This window comes from Alternaria dauci, chromosome 2 (assembly GCF_042100115.1).
Source record: "Alternaria dauci strain A2016 chromosome 2, whole genome shotgun sequence".
NCBI classification, from domain to species: domain Eukaryota; kingdom Fungi; phylum Ascomycota; class Dothideomycetes; order Pleosporales; family Pleosporaceae; genus Alternaria; species Alternaria dauci.
Window position 1 is genome coordinate 1008201 of NC_091273.1, and position 18625 is coordinate 1026825.

The 18625-nt window shown below is 51.9% G+C and overlaps 7 protein-coding genes across 7 annotated transcripts; 2 read left to right on the forward strand and 5 right to left on the reverse strand.

The window, feature by feature from the left end:
- Positions 1 to 23: 23 nt before the first annotated feature.
- Positions 24 to 2099, reverse strand: ACET3X_002402 (uncharacterized protein; the record flags this gene model as incomplete). The annotated part of the gene is made up of 1 exon (XM_069449140.1): positions 24 to 2099. The coding sequence occupies one exon, from the start codon at positions 2097 to 2099 to the stop codon at positions 24 to 26; it is 2076 nt and encodes a 691-aa protein (XP_069308949.1).
- Positions 2100 to 2454: 355 nt separating this feature from the next.
- Positions 2455 to 5439, forward strand: ACET3X_002403 (uncharacterized protein; the record flags this gene model as incomplete). The annotated part of the gene is made up of 1 exon (XM_069449141.1): positions 2455 to 5439. One exon carries the CDS (start codon positions 2455 to 2457, stop codon positions 5437 to 5439), a length of 2985 nt encoding a protein of 994 aa, XP_069308950.1.
- Positions 5440 to 5541: 102 nt separating this feature from the next.
- Positions 5542 to 7135, reverse strand: ACET3X_002404 (uncharacterized protein; the record flags this gene model as incomplete). The annotated part of the gene is made up of 2 exons (XM_069449142.1): positions 5542 to 6206; positions 6253 to 7135. 2 exons carry the CDS (start codon positions 7133 to 7135, stop codon positions 5542 to 5544), a joined length of 1548 nt encoding a protein of 515 aa, XP_069308951.1.
- Positions 7136 to 8017: 882 nt separating this feature from the next.
- Positions 8018 to 8656, forward strand: ACET3X_002405 (uncharacterized protein; the record flags this gene model as incomplete). Its single annotated transcript, XM_069449144.1, has 1 exon — positions 8018 to 8656. The coding sequence occupies one exon, from the start codon at positions 8018 to 8020 to the stop codon at positions 8654 to 8656; it is 639 nt and encodes a 212-aa protein (XP_069308952.1).
- A 760-nt stretch (positions 8657 to 9416) lies between these two features.
- On the reverse strand, positions 9417 to 11880 carry ACET3X_002406 (uncharacterized protein). Its single transcript, XM_069449145.1, has 4 exons — positions 11756 to 11880; positions 11132 to 11694; positions 11046 to 11083; positions 9417 to 10989 (listed from the first exon to the last, which is right to left on the reverse strand). The coding sequence occupies exons 2-4, from the start codon at positions 11408 to 11410 to the stop codon at positions 9606 to 9608; spliced, it is 1701 nt and encodes a 566-aa protein (XP_069308953.1). The 5' UTR covers positions 11411 to 11694; positions 11756 to 11880; the 3' UTR covers positions 9417 to 9605.
- Positions 11881 to 12019: 139 nt separating this feature from the next.
- ACET3X_002407 (uncharacterized protein) lies at positions 12020 to 13797 on the reverse strand. Its single transcript, XM_069449146.1, has 5 exons — positions 13595 to 13797; positions 13169 to 13480; positions 12983 to 13114; positions 12336 to 12914; positions 12020 to 12281 (listed from the first exon to the last, which is right to left on the reverse strand). Exons 2-5 carry the CDS (start codon positions 13353 to 13355, stop codon positions 12139 to 12141), a joined length of 1041 nt encoding a protein of 346 aa, XP_069308954.1. The 5' UTR covers positions 13356 to 13480; positions 13595 to 13797; the 3' UTR covers positions 12020 to 12138.
- A 3379-nt stretch (positions 13798 to 17176) lies between these two features.
- Positions 17177 to 18457, reverse strand: ACET3X_002408 (uncharacterized protein; the record flags this gene model as incomplete). Its single annotated transcript, XM_069449147.1, has 6 exons — positions 17177 to 17356; positions 17404 to 17483; positions 17514 to 17870; positions 17916 to 18065; positions 18115 to 18238; positions 18290 to 18457. 6 exons carry the CDS (start codon positions 18455 to 18457, stop codon positions 17177 to 17179), a joined length of 1059 nt encoding a protein of 352 aa, XP_069308955.1.
- Between the last annotated feature and the right edge of the window lie 168 nt (positions 18458 to 18625).

Below are 18625 nucleotides of genomic sequence, written 5' to 3' on the forward strand. Positions count from 1 at the left end.
TGCTCCTTTGACTCCATTGTCTACTAGTTCCGGATCTTGACTTTGATGTTGACGCCCCTGGCGCTCTGCCATACACTATCACTGACCTTGACCGGTAACTTTCGTCCTTTTAATCTTTGGTCAATCAACCACAGGCCCACCACGAACTCGTATCTGCTGAGCCTGCCAACACCTCTGCTGTCTACGAGATCCCAAACTTCTTCCAACACATGTGTAGGCAGTCGACTTCTCGTCCAGATCTCTTTGACCAGAAGATTCAACACATCAGCTGATAGGTCATCGTCAGGCGGCGCGTTAGCAGGTGATGGTATGTGACGACCCTTGTTCGCTGCCCAAACACCTTCGTAGCGCTTGCGCTCCCGTTCGGTTATCTGATCGCGCCAACGCTTCCGCGTGCCTTCGTGATGCTTGTTTGGGTGCTTCCGTCCCTTGATGCCCATGATGCGTGTGCCCTTCTTCTTGTATTTGTCGACCTTGTTGTCTTCCTCATCAGACGACGACGGTTCTTTGCGCATTGTGGTCCGCATCTTCCCAGCGCTCTTCGGAGGTGACTGTTTGGGCGGCGAAGGCGATCGATGGAACGGCAAGTGATGGTGATGCTGTTTGCGCGGCGGGAAAAGAGGTTCGACTGACATGGGCCGAGGTGCGGGCGAGACGTTACGAGAATGCGAGGCTAGAGCGGCGCCCATTATGGCGCTCGACAGAGATTCACCAGTCATGTGCTGTGTGATCTGCTTGACAGACTCCCGCTGGTAATTATTATGATACACTGAAGGTGAACCTGATCCATTCGTTGAAGTTGGCCGACGAGGGGGCGAGAGTCTCTGTAACGGGGGCATCGAAGCTGGATTTTGGCTTTGTGTCCGAGGTTGGATTTGTATTGGGGCCGAAGGCTGAAGTTTGTTGGTAGCCGGTACGGGGTCTGTTTTCCGCGCAGTCGATCGCCGCGGCGGAGGCAGAGCAGGCCTGGGCTTCTCGTCTTCCTGCTCTTCTTTCGCTGACTTGAAGGAAGAAGGTGTTGACGGCGACTGCTGACTCTCTACAGACGCGGACACTGTGCGTCGTTGTAAGGACCCGGACTGCGTTGTGTCCTCAGACTTTGGCCGTGTTTGCCGAGAAGCCCTCTGCTGCGGCTTCGAAGGCGGAGTAACCGATGTGTTTATTGTCGCGAGCTGCACCGGCTTTTGCCTGATGGGGGGAGATTTCAGAGGGTCCTTCTTGGGTGTATTGAAGTATGCTTGCTCGCTACTGCCGTCGACATGCTGTGGCGGCAGCGTGATCTTGTGCTTCGGCTTTGGCTTGACAGGTGGTGGTGTCTGCGTCCTGACTCTCTGCAGGGGTGCGTCATCCTTCGGCTCGGGAGGTAGCTTAAACGCACGCTGCGGCTTCGGTGATCGCACAGGGGGCGGAGAGTTCTGGGTAACACGTATGGGTGCAGAGGGTCTGGTGGGTGTACTAGGTCGCGCTTGTTCAAACATCTTGACGAGCGAGTTTGTTGGCGGTATAGGGGTGTCGTCAGTAGGCCTGTGTAGTGGCTCTGGCTGCCGGGCACTGCGGGTAGCCAAAGGCGATTCGAGGCTGCCTCTCCTCTTCCGCGGCTGCTGGCTGGGGTTCTTAGATTCGAGCCTCGCAAGTACACTCCCTACGCTGCCCGAGAGGGGCAGTACATCCCTCTCGTTGGGTTGGCGTTCGCTCATGGCGGGCGGAACAGCGGCCTGGGGTAGTGGCCGCAGAGGGCTGTGTCGAGCTGCCGCAAGCCGAGCCGCGATGTTCGAAGGCGAGGAGACGCGGTCGGGGTGGTCGTCAGGCACGCTCAGCGAGTTGGAGCTGTTCGACTTGGACAAGTTCGGCTTGCTGACGCCCACGGATCCACCGGTGTGGTGGCTTCGCAGGGAAGCCGGGCTGCCAGTTCCGACCTTGGTTGCAGCCAGCAAAGCCCCATTGTCTCCTCCAGTATATGTGTTTACCAGAGGCTTGGGCTTCGCGGGAGGTTTGGAGAAGGCTTTCGCGGCGCCTCGCAGTGCAGCGTCTCGTACATTGTGTTGGGTGTCGCCGGCCGACTGCGGGACGACCCAGCCCTGGTTGCGTGCAGAGCTCATTTAACGGTCCATTGGACGGTGAGCAATAATGACGTATACGGAGAATTAGGGAACAATAGTGTGCATGCACAGGGTACTCGTGCGCAACATGAAAGCAAAGTAACGAAAGACTGAACAGAAAACGAGTGGTGTGGAGTCGCAAGGTCAGGTTTCCCAGATTGGCATCGTCAGCCCTGTGAATGACACGGCCTGTGTACCCATAAGGCCACGGGTGATGGCTTGGGAGTTGCGCTAGCTTCTTGCGGTCTGATAGCCACGTGATCACGCGTGACGCGCTTCTCCAGGCAGCCACGGCCTCGTTCTTATATACAGGAAACCGTCGCGAGAACTGCACCACTCGTCCAATGTACTCAACATGGCCCAAGACACACCCATGCCCGATGCCGAGGCGGTCAGGGAGAACACGCTCATGTACGGCCACGATGATGAGCTCGACGACAAGTACCCAACACGGCCAATAAACCTCCACAAAACACTCCCCTTCCATACTCTCTTCACAGAGTTGTTCAATCCACTCATGGAAACACAGAAGAGGAAGCAGCCTCCGGGAGCTCGTCGAAGAGTCGGACCACATGGACACGCTAACATGTCACCTCACGAAGCGAAACGTAACATTATCGAGAGATTTATCGCGAGCTGGCGCAAGCAAGTTGGCAATGATTTCTTTCCCGCGATGCGTCTCATAATTCCAGAAAAGGACAGAGATCGAGCCATGTATGGCTTGAAAGAGAAGACAATTGCCAAGGTCCTGATCAAGCTCACGAGAATTGACCCGAACTCCGATGGTGCCAAACATTTGCTGAACTGGAAGGTACCCGGTCAGCTTGATAAAGCTTCGACATCAACTGCTGGCGATTTCGCAGGACGATGCTACGAGATTCTGTCCACCCGGCAACTCAAGTCCGAATACAGCGACATGAGTATCGCCGAGGTCAACAATGCTCTGGACAAGCTATCGCAAATTGGCGCCGAAGAAGAGCAAGTCAAGATCTTCCAACGATTCTATCGAAGGATGAACGCTGAAGAGATGACCTGGCTCATTCGCATGGTCCTTCGCCAAATGAAGATTGGAGCTACTGAGAAGACCATTTTAGACATCTGGCATCCAGACGCAGAGACGTTGTTCAACATCTCCTCAAACCTTCGACGAGTGTGCTGGGAACTATTCGACCCTGAGATTCGTCTGGCAGGCAAAGATACTGGGCTGAGCTTGATGCAGTGCTTCCAGCCGCAGCTGGCTCAGTTCCAGGATAAGGTAGGTAGTTTTGAGAAACTGGTCACACGATTTAAAGGGGACATGGATGATGATACGTTTTGGATTGAAGAGAAGCTTGACGGGGAACGCATGCAGCTTCATATGATTGAGGATCCTGACGCACCGGGGGGTAGAACTTTCGGGTTCTGGTCACGAAAGGCCAAAGACTATGCCTACCTCTACGGTAAACACTTCCAAGGCGACGAAGCTGGTGCCCTCACACGGTTCATAACAGACGCCTTCGGGAAAAATGTGCGGAACATCATCCTTGATGGCGAGATGATCACCTGGGATATGGACCGCGATCATATTGTTGGCTTTGGCACTCTCAAGACTGCAGCTATATCTGAGAAAGAAAACAAAACGGACAAGAACACTGGCCAGCGACCGCTCTTCAGGGTGTTCGACTGCGTATATCTCAACGACAAGCTACTCACACAATACACGTTGCGCGATCGTCGTCGTGCCCTTGAAAGTGCCGTCAAGGGCGTACATCGTCGTCTGGAGATCCACCCGTACACCGAGGCGCGCTCGCATACCGAAATTGAGCCAGCACTGCGGAAGGTGGTTGCTGACTCTTCAGAGGGTCTGGTACTGAAGAACCCACGTTCCATGTATTGTCTAAATCAACGCAACAACGATTGGATGAAAGTTAAGCCAGAATATATGTCCGAGTTTGGCGAATCGCTCGACTGCATAGTTGTCGGCGGGTACTTTGGCTCTGGTCATCGTGGTGGTGCCCACTCATCCTTTCTTTGCGCACTACTTACAAACAAAGATGCGAAGAAAGGCGACCCAAGGTACGAACATTGTTGGTCGTTCTTCAAAGTAGGAGGCGGATTCGCTCAACAAGACTACGCCGAAATACGGGGCCGAACAGAAGGCAAGTGGCACGATTGGGATCCTCGATGGCCGCCTCCATTTATTGAGCTAGGCGGTCATGAGCAGAATCGGCAACACGAGCGACCAGATCAATGGATCAGACCCAGAGACTCCGTTGTTCTGGAATGCAAGGCAGCGAGTGTAGAAGGCAGCGACAAATTTCGCTTCTCCCTAACGCTTCGCTTTCCTCGTTTCAAAGGGCTCAAAAAGGACAAACGCTGGGACCAGGCACTTTCGGTACAAGAGTTTCTGGAAGTGAAGAGCAGAGCGGAGACTGAGAAGTCTGAAAAGGAGAAAGAATTTAAGATTGAGCAATCACGCAGGAAAAAGGCGAGAACATCGAAGAAGCCACTCACTGTGGTCGGCAATGATGCCGTTACTACACCGTATGCGGGTCCAGCATCGAAGGTGTTCGAGGGCTTGAGCTTTTTCATAATGACTGAGCAGATCCACCCGACGAAGAAGTCAAAAGCAGATCTAGAAGCACTGGTTAAAGCCAACGGTGGCAAGATTGTGCAGCGTGATTCGATGGACAAAGACCTCGTCATCGTAGCGGACAAGAGATTGATCAAAGTTGCATCACTCGAGAAACGTGCTACGTACAACATCGTCAAGCCTGTCTGGATCCAGGATTGTGTCAAACAGAATGAGATAGACGGTGCTCCTCTACCATACTTGCTCCCGTTCGAGCCGAACCGACACATGTTCTACCTCCACGATGACGACCAGCTCGACTTTGAAAACAATATTGACGAACACGGAGACTCGTATGCGCGCGATATTGCAGACGTGGACGAAATGCGAAATCTGTTGGCTGGTGTAGCAGCCGATCCAGACGACGGCTCAGCGTTTGAACGAAAAGGCTTTCTAGATCGATTAGAGGATCACGGAGAGTCGTTTGCGCATCTCAAGACACACATGTTTGGGACAGTAAAAGCGGCGTTTGATAGCAACCCCAATGATCTTGACGAGATGCTCAGAGCCCAGCTATCGAAGAACTATATTCGATTCGGTGGTGGCTTAGTGACTGACCGGATAGTTGAGGAAAGAGTCACACATGTTGTTGTACCAAATGAACACTATCCGACACAGAGTGGAAAGGCTAAAGTCACTGGGCTTGCCAGAGTTGTGGGTGTCGCTTGGGTAGAGAAGTGCTGGGAGGAAGGCACTATGTTGGACGAGGAGAGGTTTCAGTGGGGGTGAAAACAGTCCCCTAGTCCTGTGCATGTGGAATAGCCACGATACGCAATCGATGATACCACAAGAGATATTGTGATGATTTCATTGCTTGGATGTTCCTCTGACTCAAAAAGTGCTACCTTTTGTAAGACTCCGCTTCCAGCCACCCTTGCTTGTTTCCACTCCAGAACTGATGCTCGTACGCGTCACTCTGAGCTCAGTCTTCTCCACAACCAACGCTCCATTGCTCTGCGTCAAACGTTTGCGCAGGTCATCCTCCTCCAGATAGTCGGCCTCGCTGCCCAACTCCTCTCGAATTGCTGCTGAGTAATCCATAATGCTGCGCAAAAGTCCAGGTCTCCTTCCATTCCTATACATTCTTGACCCTCGCCGTGTATCGAGCCACATGCCGACCATGATGCAGACCCAGATAAAGTTGAAGATGGAGACCATGAACAGAAAGATGTAAGAGAACCCCCACTGATACGTCTCGCTAGGTTTACAAGATCCATGCTCCAGCAAATAAGCCGCGTCGTATGTGTGGTTCGAGTCCGGGCGTTTTTCAAAGGCGTATTGATATCTGGGGTGCTCGCGTAGTGGAACGGAGTTCAATGCCGCGTTTTCGACCGGGAATCTGGTAATATGGAGGCTTTGAAACAGGGATTTCTCCATGCCTTCAAGCACAAATTCAGCTGTTATATTTACGTCGTTGGTTCCGTTCGAGCCAAAACCCGCCTGAGGCATGCCATCTATTTCATATTCCCCGGACCAGTTCCCGAACTGCATACGGTCTGTACAAGGTCAGCCGAGGCCCGGAGTGGTCGAAAACAAACCTACAGTTGCGAATGGCTTCGACGAGCGGCTCATCATCCGTTGTAGCAATAAGTGGTCCGTTGAAACCGTCCAACCGATCAGCGTCGTTGATAATGTAAGCCACTTGTTTCACCTGGCTCCATCCGAGGAGGTTCCCATCAACATCCTCAATGTATGGCTCATACGTCGCGATGTAACCTGTCATGGCTGCCATCAAAGTCGGGAATGAGATTACATAGAGCGTGGATAGCAGCATCGAAAGTATTGCCAGCCATCGGAACAAGCGCTTCCAGGTGCCCGCCCCGAAAGCCAAGAATTCTTTCCCTAGTACACCGAGCGTGCCCATCGTTGTTGTCTCGAAGGCTACGGCGGCATACAGTTTGTACGACGTGTGATGCATCTCCATGTGATATACCAACCACTCGTTGAAGACACGATAGTTCGCCCATGCCAGCAACAGCTGTCCACCTCTTCCAATGATAAGATCCCAGGCAACATCAATGACTTTTACCTGCGTAAAAGTCATAGCTCCAAAACTCAAGTTTGGTGTGAAGAAGTAGGAGGAATCCATGATGCGCCATGTTGCTCCGGAAGCTTCCTTCCAAAGACCATTCGGATAGCAGTCTCGCCCCTTGATATAACTCTGCGATACCACTTCCGCTGCCGCTGCGAGGCTGACAATGCCGGCGAGCGCAAGCGGGAGCGTCAGCAGAACAAGAGTCACCCGCCAAGGAAACGGTGACCATTTGTCACGGAAGGCAGCCTCGCGATCCTTTTGTGGCCATTGGCGAGGCGTATTGGACTTGGAGTCGTTGTGGTTATCGGTCATGGCGAGCAACTCGACGCTTCCTCGTGCGTCGTCATCAGGGTCCTGGCGAACAGCAGAGAATTGCGTCAGAGTCTTCATGACTGAAGCATAGTAGGACGCGGTGCATGTTGAGGAAACGAAGCGCGTGTCTGGCGAAGCTTGACATGCTTGAGATGACCTGTGCTGCTTTCAGGCGTCCGGCAGCTCTAACGACTTTAGACGGAGATTTTCACGAGGCCAAGCAAGGCGCAGTGCCCGCATTTGGGGGCCGAATACCGCCAATCCAAGTTGACTTGCCATGATGCAAGCACGGAGTGCCTGAAGGTGTTTCGCAACCGTTGGCCAAACCTAAAGCGCGTACGACGTCATACGGGTTCGCTGGTGCACTCGGCGGCGTGGGCACCCAAGCTGGTTGAAGGTATGCGCCCCATGAGGCTGGTCTTGGGAGTATGCATGTTATACGGAACAATGTATGTAAGTGTACAATGGTTGGGTTCTTTACAATAACTAGTAGTAGATGTCCTGCTTACCTAGGTAGAGTTCAGGGGGTGCGGCAGTCAAATCATAGCCCCCCCCCCCCCATGATCCTTGAGCGCCAAGATACTAATAACGTGGTGCCCACTGAGGTGGAGGTCATCGAGCCACAAATAACTTCATCATTGTTTGAACCAACTTCAAAAACATTCACGTTCGTCACGGGCATCCTTATCGTGAAGCTACCTAGAACTACATATTGCGGTCCTTCCGGGACACGGCTCAATGTAATCTAGCGCCGCACACCCCGCTCTCAATCAGGGCAGGTACCTAGGCTGGAAGCACAACGGCTGATAGCAATTCATTTCGTCTCCAGCAAGATGATTCGTTCGCACGTCAATGCCATGCGACATCTTCCTTGAGTAGTACTACGCTGCGGATGCAGACTTGCGATTATCTGTCCTCGCGACAGCGATGTGATGGCTTCGACTTCTTTACATACATCGCATGGTCAACGTTACCTCGGTAGCTAGACAGGGAGATACGATGGCGACCATATGGACTACAAGTACAGCCCTTTTGACCGGCCTTGTCATCTCTCTTCTTGGCGCCTTCTACGTCTATCAGTCTCCTATGGCGCTCGATTTTAGCACGCCTCATCCAACGTCCAGTCGCACCAACGTGCCCGATCTAGAATTCACAATAAACCAAACATCCCGTTCCTCACCAGCCCTACTCGTTACGCTCAAAAACACGAGTCCAGAAGTTCCCTACACAATCTTGAAATGGAATACACCATTGGACTCTTCCGCACTCAACACAGGTGTTTTCACCGTCATCGATGCGGAGAGCGGAGAAGAGGTCAAACAAACCGTCCTGCAAATCAATCGCAAAATGCCTCCCCCGCAGAAATCACTTGTCACACTTGCTCCGGGCACCGAGGAAGAGGTTGAGGTAGTCTTTGACAAGTCGTGGATGCCTAAGCGCAAGCCAGCCAAGTACAAGGTTCAAGCCAAGGGTGTGTGGAACGGTGTTTGGGCAAAGTACGGAGATGAAGTGACCAGGGAAGACTTGTATGGCTATTTTAACAGCCCTTTCAGTGGATGGCGGTTTACGACGAACGAGGTTCTCATGGAACTGCATTGAAGAGGGAACCAAAAAGACAAGAGTGAGGTAGTATAGCAGCCTGCTACTAGTTTGACTTCTCGTGTCTCTTCTTTATCCCCATTCCTGTTCTAACATCATCCATTCCCTTTGTTCAGCTCAACTGATCCATCAGAGAATCTTGCATTGCCTCAGAATCTGCCACAGATACTACTCGACCATCAGCACATAATCACGTTCAATCGATTCAAGTCACTTACTTTACTTGGCTTTTCGACACGCTCTCCGATGGAGATTCGTGATCTTTTCGAAGATGTAGAGCCGCGGGTAGATGTGCGTTCCATACTGTGTAGGAAGTGATTGTGTGTGTGCGTGTGTTTCGTATCTAATATACAACTTGAAAGAAGAGACCTGACTGCAGGGAAGAAAGGAGCGATTTGGAAAAGAGTGACTTGACGAACAACATACCATGCAGCACCAAACCAGAATATATACGCGCCAACCCGCTATTGGGGCTGCGTCAACTTTGGTTGATCGACAGTCGCCAGGCACAAGCTGGACATCCCCCCATCCGACCCAGCATTCTATGGAAACTCTATTCCAGTATCGGTTTGCCACCCAGCCAATGCGAACCATTTTGCTTCTTTCGCGCTCAGCCCCGTGCTCCGCTAAGGACTCATTCATCGGAACAGAAGAAAAAGAAAAGAGAAAGCTGAAACGCGGAGATGACCGACCAAACCCCGCTTGTCCACGGGTACTTTGGATTAGATGCGAACTTGCCAACGCAGTATATCAGAATAAGGAACTCGAGCTGACACATGCTTGATGATCTCAAAATATAAAACCGCTGGGCAAGTATTGGGTGTGTGGCGGAGATATCTTAGGACCTTGATGATGGCATGTAAGCCTTCGACGACCCCTCAAGCCATTGGCATAATATGTGCCCTCCCATCACAGCCTCACATCCCACCACGCTCTACAAAGTCCTATTCTACACTCCCTCGGCAAGTTCATACGCCTTCAGCACCCGCTTCGCGACACCCTCTCCACTCCAGTATGCCCCTGTGACGGTTCCCAGCGCAACAAACGGTGCGCAATGCTCCCCAGCCAACCAAACACCTCGTTCAGGCATGCCCTTCCGTAGTGTCTCCACATCCTCATCACCCTTCTCGAGCCCAATCTGGAAATTGCAGTATGAACCGTAGCCGGCGAGTTCGTCGTTTGCCCATGCTGTTGCCAGGACGGCTTGTGGTGTACAGTCGCCATGATCCGGGTTAAAGTTGGGAAGTTTGGAGTAGTAGGGTAAGAAGAAAGATGTCAGAAGGGTGTTGTGCTTTTCTGGTGGGTTAGTTGCAAGGAGTTTGGCGATGTGTAAGCTTGTTGGTCCAAAAGTGTAAAAGAGGAGGGTTGGGTGCGCTGTTCCTTCGGGAAGGGCGGCGAGGTTCACAGCTTCTTGATCCCAGGCTTGTGGGTTCGTTTCAGGTGCGTATGTTGGATGTGTCCAGTGCGTGAAGCCTGGGTAATGTGCAGGGTTGACTGGTGAGTCTGTTGCTTGATGCACAGGCGCTGTTGTTGCTGGAACGTTTGGTTTGTTCAAGTCGTGAGATGCGGAGGGTAATGCTTCATCGCTGGCCGCTCCTTCATTCCAGAAGGCTCTTGGGAAAGTGATGTATACTTTGTCGAGATGCCCGTATCCAAGACTTCCAACAGCTTCTGTCAGTCGCTTCGGTAATGCTGGGACGAAAGCATCGAGATTTCGCTTTAGCCAGCCTAGTGGAGCCGTCATGATCACCTCGTCGAACGTCATACTTGGCTGGCCTTCAAGTTCGACGGTAACCCCCGCATCTGCAGTCTCCTCTGCTGATACGATCCGCTTCACTATATGCTCGAACAGTATCGTCGCATCTTTCAGGGCAGGCTCAGCAATCTTCTTCAGCACCTTGTTATACGTGGACGCAACAAAGAGGTTCTCGCCATCGATACACTCCTCCAACCAGAAAAACTTCAGACTCTGCCTGTGGATGGGCGATCCAACGAAAGCACCCCACATTTCCGCCATCTGAAGGATTATTTGCTGTTGCTCCTTCGCTTCAGCATCCTGACCAGGGAACATCTCTACAACCCGCTCTTCAAAGTAGTTGTACAAACTCTTGCCCGTGGGTATAGTGGCCGATTTCTCGTTCGAAAGTTTCATTGCTTGCTCAATGATATTCCAAACATGCTCAGTGTTTTTCGCCGCGTCTTTGTCAGACATGTGGTTTCCCTGGCTGTCAAAGACTGATTGACGACCATCCCAGTTCATGCTGATGGTCTGAGTCTCTTTCGCGAGGTCCAAGATCGGATTGTCATCTGTGCCGTGTATCCAGTTTGGGCCACTAATACAACCGTCAGCTCGTGGATATAGCAGACCATACTAGAATTGCAGACTTACAGGTCAACTAAATGGCCAAGTGCGTTGCTCTGGCATAGCTATTAAATCATTAGCATGGACAAATCTACACAGCTAGGTGGACTGACCCTTCCGCCAACCCTGTTCCTCCCTTCCAAAACCGTAACCTTGACTCCTTGCTTCAACAGGAGATCCGCACATCGCAGTCCAGCAACACCCGCGCCGACCACACAGACATGCGGTATCTTGCCTGCCGCTCTTCGGATCATGTTGGTTTCGTCCATGTAGCCTTGCTTGTGTGACGAACCAACCAAGTCCTTTGATATTCGAGTCTGTCCCTCGGGCGACGCTCTGTTATTCAGACTGTCAGCTCTACGAACTGCATTCTCGTTGCCGATATTTCCCATGTTGACGGATCGGTATTCAGCAATAATGAGAAATTCGAGATAGAAGAAGAAAGGCTATATATAAGTTGAGGTGCTGGAGCGTAGTCAGGCATATGTTGACAAGTGTGGTCGAAAGCCGCGTCCCAGTAAAATGTGGTTCCGAGAATGAAAGTACGGGCGGCGCGGTTGCCCCACTAGCGGTAATCCATAGCTCGTGCTACTAGGTGAATCATAATGACTACTCGGAAAGACTGTGTTGAAATGGGGCTAAGATGCTGAGAGAGGGATTTCGGTTGGCGCAAATGCTAATGCGAGAAAGAATTAAAGGCGGCACAGCACCTCGAGTGTGGATAACCGTTCACATACCTTGCAATATTTGTGTAGGCTGCAAGGAGGTAACGACCTCGATTCGATCTGGTCTTGCGATGGGCACAGGAGCCAACCTAAGTTATTCAGGAAATGTCAACACGATGTATTAGGTTGCTAGTGATGTGTGTGATAAGATAGAAGATGTACGCTGTCATGCGTATGTACGTCAGATAGCCCGACGCTAACTTTAATTAGTGCCACGAGGCTGTACCACGAACATGATTGGACAAAGCGACAGAAATGAATTTGAACTCAAGTCATTAATTTCCTAACTGCATAGTACATTACGAGTAGTGTTCTCGTATTAGATGGCATTTTACTGCCGTGGTATCATGTCTCGTCCATCATCATTCAAGATCGGCAGCCCCTGCGTGGCGTACCTATTTATCCTTGGAACCGATGTGAAGCTTGTTCTTCATCTTCTCCTTCAAGTGCGACATCTTGCCACCCTTCTCCTCGTTGCTCGGGGATGAGGCCAAATCGGTGGACTCGGACTTGCGGCCTACATGCTCTCCAGCCAAACCTGCAATACCGTCAGTACTGCTCTGACTATGTCCAGGTTGCCGTGTCCACAAACCCTTGGACTCTGATCCACTAGAGGCAGCATTTTGCTTAGCGGTAGATGCGTCGAAGTTGCTGCTGTCGGAAGGAACGCCTGTTGATGCCCAGCCTGGAGTATCGCGGTTCTCAGAGTGCTTCTCGGCATCGGTCTTTGTATCCGTAGCGGCACCAGATCCGTATACACTTGAGCCAGCGGTGACGGAGTCGGGGGCAGTGGTCTTGATAGCAGGATCAGGGCTGGTGGTGGTAGCTGTTGTAGTGGTAGATTCAGGGGCGGTAGGACCGGCGCCTGGTGCACCTGCACGACTGATGTCGTCAAGTGGTGTTTCCTTCCAGATCTTGTCTGTAACGCCAGCCTTGTCTGTGACGCCAGTGCTCTGGGTCGTCGAGGAGGCACCAGTGTTGGATGTAGCAACGTCGGGGTTGAGAGGAACAATGGGCATGCCAATGTAGGACGGGTCTTTGTTATCCGAGTAGATCTTGGGGTCGGTCGATGGCTCGGTCTTGGTCTCGACTGGTCCCTGGCTGGTGGGATCTAGTTTCAGGAACTCATCTGAAGTGGAAGTCTTCTCGTCTGCCTTCTCAGTTGCCTTGGCTTTCAGGTAGTTAGCATACTGCCCTATCGATGGCCTATATATCGAACGCGGGATGTTGGGTACTCACAATCGTTGCCCTGGTCAAATGGCTCCGTGACGGTACCCTTGCCAAGCTCACCAGAAACAGGCTCCTTGCCGGCAGTCTCGTTGTTCTTGTAGTCGAGGAATGTTCCCTTGTCAGCTGTGGCTAGAGGGGTTGCTATGATGCGGGGTCAGCATAGAGATTCCAATGCGAGGGTCCGTCGGGACGCACCAAGGTTGCCTTGGTCATAGGGCTGAGTGGCAGTGCCCTTGCCCTGCTCACCCGAGATAGGCTCCTTGCCCGCGGTTTCGTTGTTCTTGGTCTGGTCGACTGCTTCCTCGGTCTTAGTCTGGTCGCCGTAGATGAGCTTCGAGGCTGTAGTAGCAGCAGTGGTGGCGAGGTTGGTGATGGTCTCCATGTTGGCTGTGGTTTGTCAAGGTCAATTGCAAGAGTGGGAATTATGAAGTGGGCGAGGAAACTGGATATCGTGAGTCTACGTCGTGTTGGCGTATTATGAAGGCACGCGGGCAGTGACGTAGGTTCCTGCGTTTGTCCCTGTTCTACCCAAGATTCAGCCACAGCCCGTGTTACGGGACACCTACACCAACGGGACGACCTACAGCGAGCCCCAAAGTGGGGCCTATTCATAGCATATACCTTGATTTGACCTCAATTAACTCGATAACACCATCAACATGGCAATCCATCTCAGGAACATGGCGGGTGGAGCTACATCCGGGCACCCTCAATGGCTGTACACTCGCAAGGACCTGGCTTCAAATCAAAGACGCGCCACATGGCATCCGGATGTTCGTAACTGCGATCAGCCTGGCGTGCGTGTTGGAATCTCAGCCGCGCTGTTGGAAAGGGGTGTGGCTGGGCTTGCGTCATGCTGCAAACACGGTAAACATTGGTCCTAGCGCGTTTTCGTCATCGGCCCTCGTCACGCACGGGTAATGGACAACGACTGCAATCATCTGGGCATCTTACTCGTCGTGGATGCATGAAGCACTCCGAGCATGCAGATACCAGCCAACGCTCCTTTCTATCAGTCCTCGCCCATGCATTCTGTCCGTCCGTTGCACCGCCTCTACATGCTCCGCGCGCCGCTTCCTATCCATATCACCTCGCCCATTCTGTCGGAAACGTAGAATGCATCTGCAAATATCTTATCGAGCATCGTACAACCTTGCTCCAACGTCGCAACGTTGAAATAGCGTCAAAGATCTCTTGAAATGCTCGAGGCGAGGACTGTGCATGAATTTGAGCGAAACGTCCACTAGAGTATTTTTGCAGCGCAAGCTGCACCCCATGAATAAAAGCACGAATGGGGACATAGTACTGTGCATGGTGAGTGTGAGCGACTCTTTCGGCATGCCTCGGGAGGTGGGAATTCTCGCGTCGTTGATTCACATCCTGATCATTTCCATGGGGCCTTGTGCTACCTCGTCGTAAACTATTGTTTTGCCGTACCCAATGGTTTCTGTAGCTCAAATTTCGTTCTTTCTCTCAATGCTGAGCTGAGGAAGGCCGTACCACTAATAGCTCTGCACCTTTGACGTAGCGTGAGACGAGGACAGCATGAGTATGCAAGGTTTTGGCTTCACAAAGTCATTGTTCCTCTGTCTCTCAGTTGGGTGAGACATCTTGATAAAGACACTACTGCTTTGACTCTGGTCACAAAAGAACACGGAAAGTTGATAACAGCCTTTCGATAAGCTTCTTGAGACTTGAAACTCTGAGCTGTCAGTCATAGCGGCACCTTTTGTGGAAGAATTCAAGTTCGTATTGCAGAGCAACTTGACCTCCAAAACGTACGGTGCGGAGTCAGATATTGCTACTTGAAGTACGGTAGAGGGAGTGAAACTCTCCAATCCGCCCGAGTCATTATTGTAGTTGTTGATTTCCAGGCAACAAGTGACCAGACCAAACAAAGTCATAGTTACCTTCATCTCCAAGCTCTTCTAGTTTACTCTCAAATGAGGATTGAGGGACGCACACTCTCAACTCACCACCTAGTTCAAAATTGCACCACACTTCTGAAAAGACTCGACCGCCTCTCCTAACCTGGTAACCACGGAGTCGACAACCCAACCTCATCTCGCCCCTGTGGCCGAGATACCAGGAACGATCTACCAAATTCCTTCCCACTACCGCTGTCAGCTAGAAAATCAGAGGATGTCTAATCATGACATGCAACCGCATTGTCACCCGGAGAGCTTTGCTGACCTCGACTACCAGGACATCATCGCTCATTATAATGACACTGCTGGGAAGCATACCCATTTCGTCTCCAAATCGACCACTTCCGAAGACGACATGAATGATAGAAAGGGTGAGCTACAATATGACTTCAGGTTCAGCGACAACTTTGATCGACGAGACGCAAGGTTCAAATCACCCCGAGGTAGACTAAATCGAGATAGCACTTTCACAGTTGCGAGTGCGCGAACACTGTGCTCCCTATCTCCTGAGCCATCTCCTCCCGCATCTCCGTCTTCGTATCCTCCTTCTTCAATATCCAAGGAAGCCCCAAGGGCCGAGCATGAAATAGGCTCACGCTCTGTCTCCACGCCCATGCTTGTTGAAAAGCACCACAATTTCTACTGCCGACTTAAGTCTTTTCTTGTACAATTTTTCTGCCTCCATCCTGACACCTCGATAATCAGGACATGTAGCCACAAGTTCCGGGACGGTCAGTGCAACAAGTGTGATCTTCCCGAGGCCATGTTGCCGTATTTGAACGGTGGTATGCGAGCGGGCTTCCACTGCAAGCAAGATGGGTGTGAAGGATGCAACAATCGTATTTTGACATCAGCTTTGGGCACTTATGGTTCAGAAGAGGATGTACGCGTCGCTGTAAGTAGTGCTTCGAAGTAGGTACGAGATAGCTAATACTGACTGTGAACAGCCATTGCGTATAAGATCGAGTATGGTGGCAGCTTCAGTGTATGCTAATAGTCGAGACAAAGACGCTGTGAGTAGGTCCACCGTCGCAGACGAAGTACCCCAGATCAGTCCCATGGACTTCATCTCCACTGCGCAACGCGTACATACCATGACCAGCATCGACAGTACGTCCGAAAGCCGTATCTCATCCAACAACGAATCTTCCGACTTGTTCTTCGAATCAAATCCAGGTCCCTACGACACGCCAGTGCCATTCTCCAGTTCAACGGACTACTCGCTCAGCGTTCCTCCATATCTGCCCGCCCACGACCGCAACACATCACCGCCATGTCTGGGGCCCATTATAACCACCAATCACAAAGACTCCACCCCCAGTTCTCGAAGCACAGACAGCAGTGAGGTGTTGGAGGTTGATGGCTTAGCAATCGCTGTACCAATCGTACAAGTCTCGCCCACGCCGATTTGGATACGACAGCCCGGGACAGCCATTCAACCTTTAGGAATACCAAGAGAAGTACAAAGCCTTCAAGACATTGCCTATGATGCTGTACACGGAGACAAAGAGTCTCAAATCATGATACTGAAAATGTATCAAGACATGTCGACCGCAGATGCAATGTCCGCTTCATACCACGGGAGCGAGTCGGACTGTCATCTCATCCGGAAAGCACGGTTAGTTCTCGGCCTCCAAGTCCAAGAAGCCGCCGGACACATGCCACCTGGTTTAGTGGAAGTTGTGTCGGTGCAGTTGCTTTCTCGCGATAGAAACCGCGTGATGCGTAGGGAGGCGTTTGCTGCATATATTTGCCAGGCGGTCGCCGAGAATGAGTTGTCAGAGGCGCGTGGGACGCAGGTTTTGTCGCTCGCTGCAGATGACAGGTAGTGATAAGGGGTGCGTGTAGTATACCGGACAAGGGTATTGTGATTTTCCCGTTGAGTTCAGGGCACCCTGGATGTCTTCGACGACCTGATCATAATCAGCCATGTTGCCAATGTGGAACCTAGGGGTATTCAAAACAGTGTTTTCTGTGCGCAAAATGAAAGAGCAGGGAACACATCCAAGACGACCTTGTGAACATGATAATTTTAGTACTCAGAAGACTCCTGCCGCAACTTATTATCGTGCACTAATCTCGGCCAACTTCGCTTCTACAATATCTATAGTTCTCTTCAATAACCCTAGCTCGTGATAGGATGTATCCGGAAATGCTTTCATAAGTTTGACCACCCAATCGGTGGTGTTCAGTCGTCGCATCGTCTCATTCTCTGCTCATGCATTCTGAGTGACTTTGCGTGTGGAGCTGTCAAGTGGTCTAGGATTGTGTCGTTCTACTCGTCCTCCATGCCTTCGAGTAGGGTATGCTCGAGAACGTCGCTCAAGGTCACCATGCCTTTAAGCTTGCTGTTCTCGTCTATGACGACGAATCGATGTACGCGCGACCTCCGGATCGTGTCGTATATAGTTGACATGTTGTCGTTCAGTGAACAGGTGAAGATACCGGGGAAGTCCTGTTGCGGTTAGAAATGTGCAGGAAACTCGAGAAATGGATACTCACGTCTGAACGCTTGAGTAGCGCATCGCCGACTGTCAGATTCAAGTCGTCGTATACGCCGCCCTTGATAAGCGTGATGACGTCTACAGCCTCGAAGACGTTCAGTACGGTACCTGCTCTGTCCAAGATGGGCACACTTGATATGCTCTTCTTAACAAGCATATGGATGACGTCCATGACCGGTGTGTCCATGGATGCAGTTGCGAGATCCTCGTATGTGCCGACATTCAACTCCCTCAGTGGCTTGCGTAGCTTCTGTGTCTCCTTGACGTTCACAGCGATGAACTTCAATATTCGGTACTGGGTGATGACGCTGACGACCATTGTTCTACGTGTCTCGTCATCGCTGTCGACGATGGGTATGCGGCGCGCGCGCGACTCGAGCATCTTGCGACATGCTTCGTAGACGGGTCGATCGGGATGTATGGAGATTGTTTCTATGGGCTTGACGCCCAGCGCCTTCTCAATGTCTGTACGCGTAAGTTGGCGGCCGGTGTGAGAAGCAAAGCGCTTACCTCTCAGGCTGTTTAGGCGGAACTGGTCTACCCGCGCCAGAGCGTCTGGGTTCTGCCAGTAGTACTGTATGACGTTGATGTAGTCGGATGTCGTGAGCAGTCCGGCGAATGTGGAGGATTTGGAGTCCCATAGCGGCGCTGAGACGATTCCTACAGCCAACTGTCAGCTCGTGCTTGTGCGCACAATATTGAAGCCCACCATTCTGGTTCAAGATGTTCAGGCTCTTCTTGACTAGCAGCGCCGTGTCGAAGACGATGAGGCGATAGCTTATGGGCAGGACGTCGTAGCTTGTCCGGGCCTTGAGGAAAGCTCTGATGGTTCTCTAGCTCTTGTCAGCTGCCGCTGGGACGGTACGCGATACAGGGCTCCGCACCAAGCCGTCCAGTTGCTCGCGGTCAACCGCTGAAAGCTGGCGCGGCTGCTCTTTCGGGGGCAAGGGCGCCCGTGACTGCTGGAGCAGGTCCCTCGGCGTCACAAAGGCGGGCCGCGCATCGCTCGGGAGGGCGTTGGTCGTAGAGTCTGCCGTGTCGACGCCCGACATGATTATCGCGTTGCTCCTCGGAGCCGCATGGAGCGTGTGACTCGAGTAATCCCAGCTTCAGGGGCAGGAATAGCGGAGAATTGGCGGCTAGTCGAGGCAGCACTTCTCGAATGCGGTGAAAGAGGATGCAGGTAGACGCCCGCCCCCACGATCGTCATTAGCGCATCG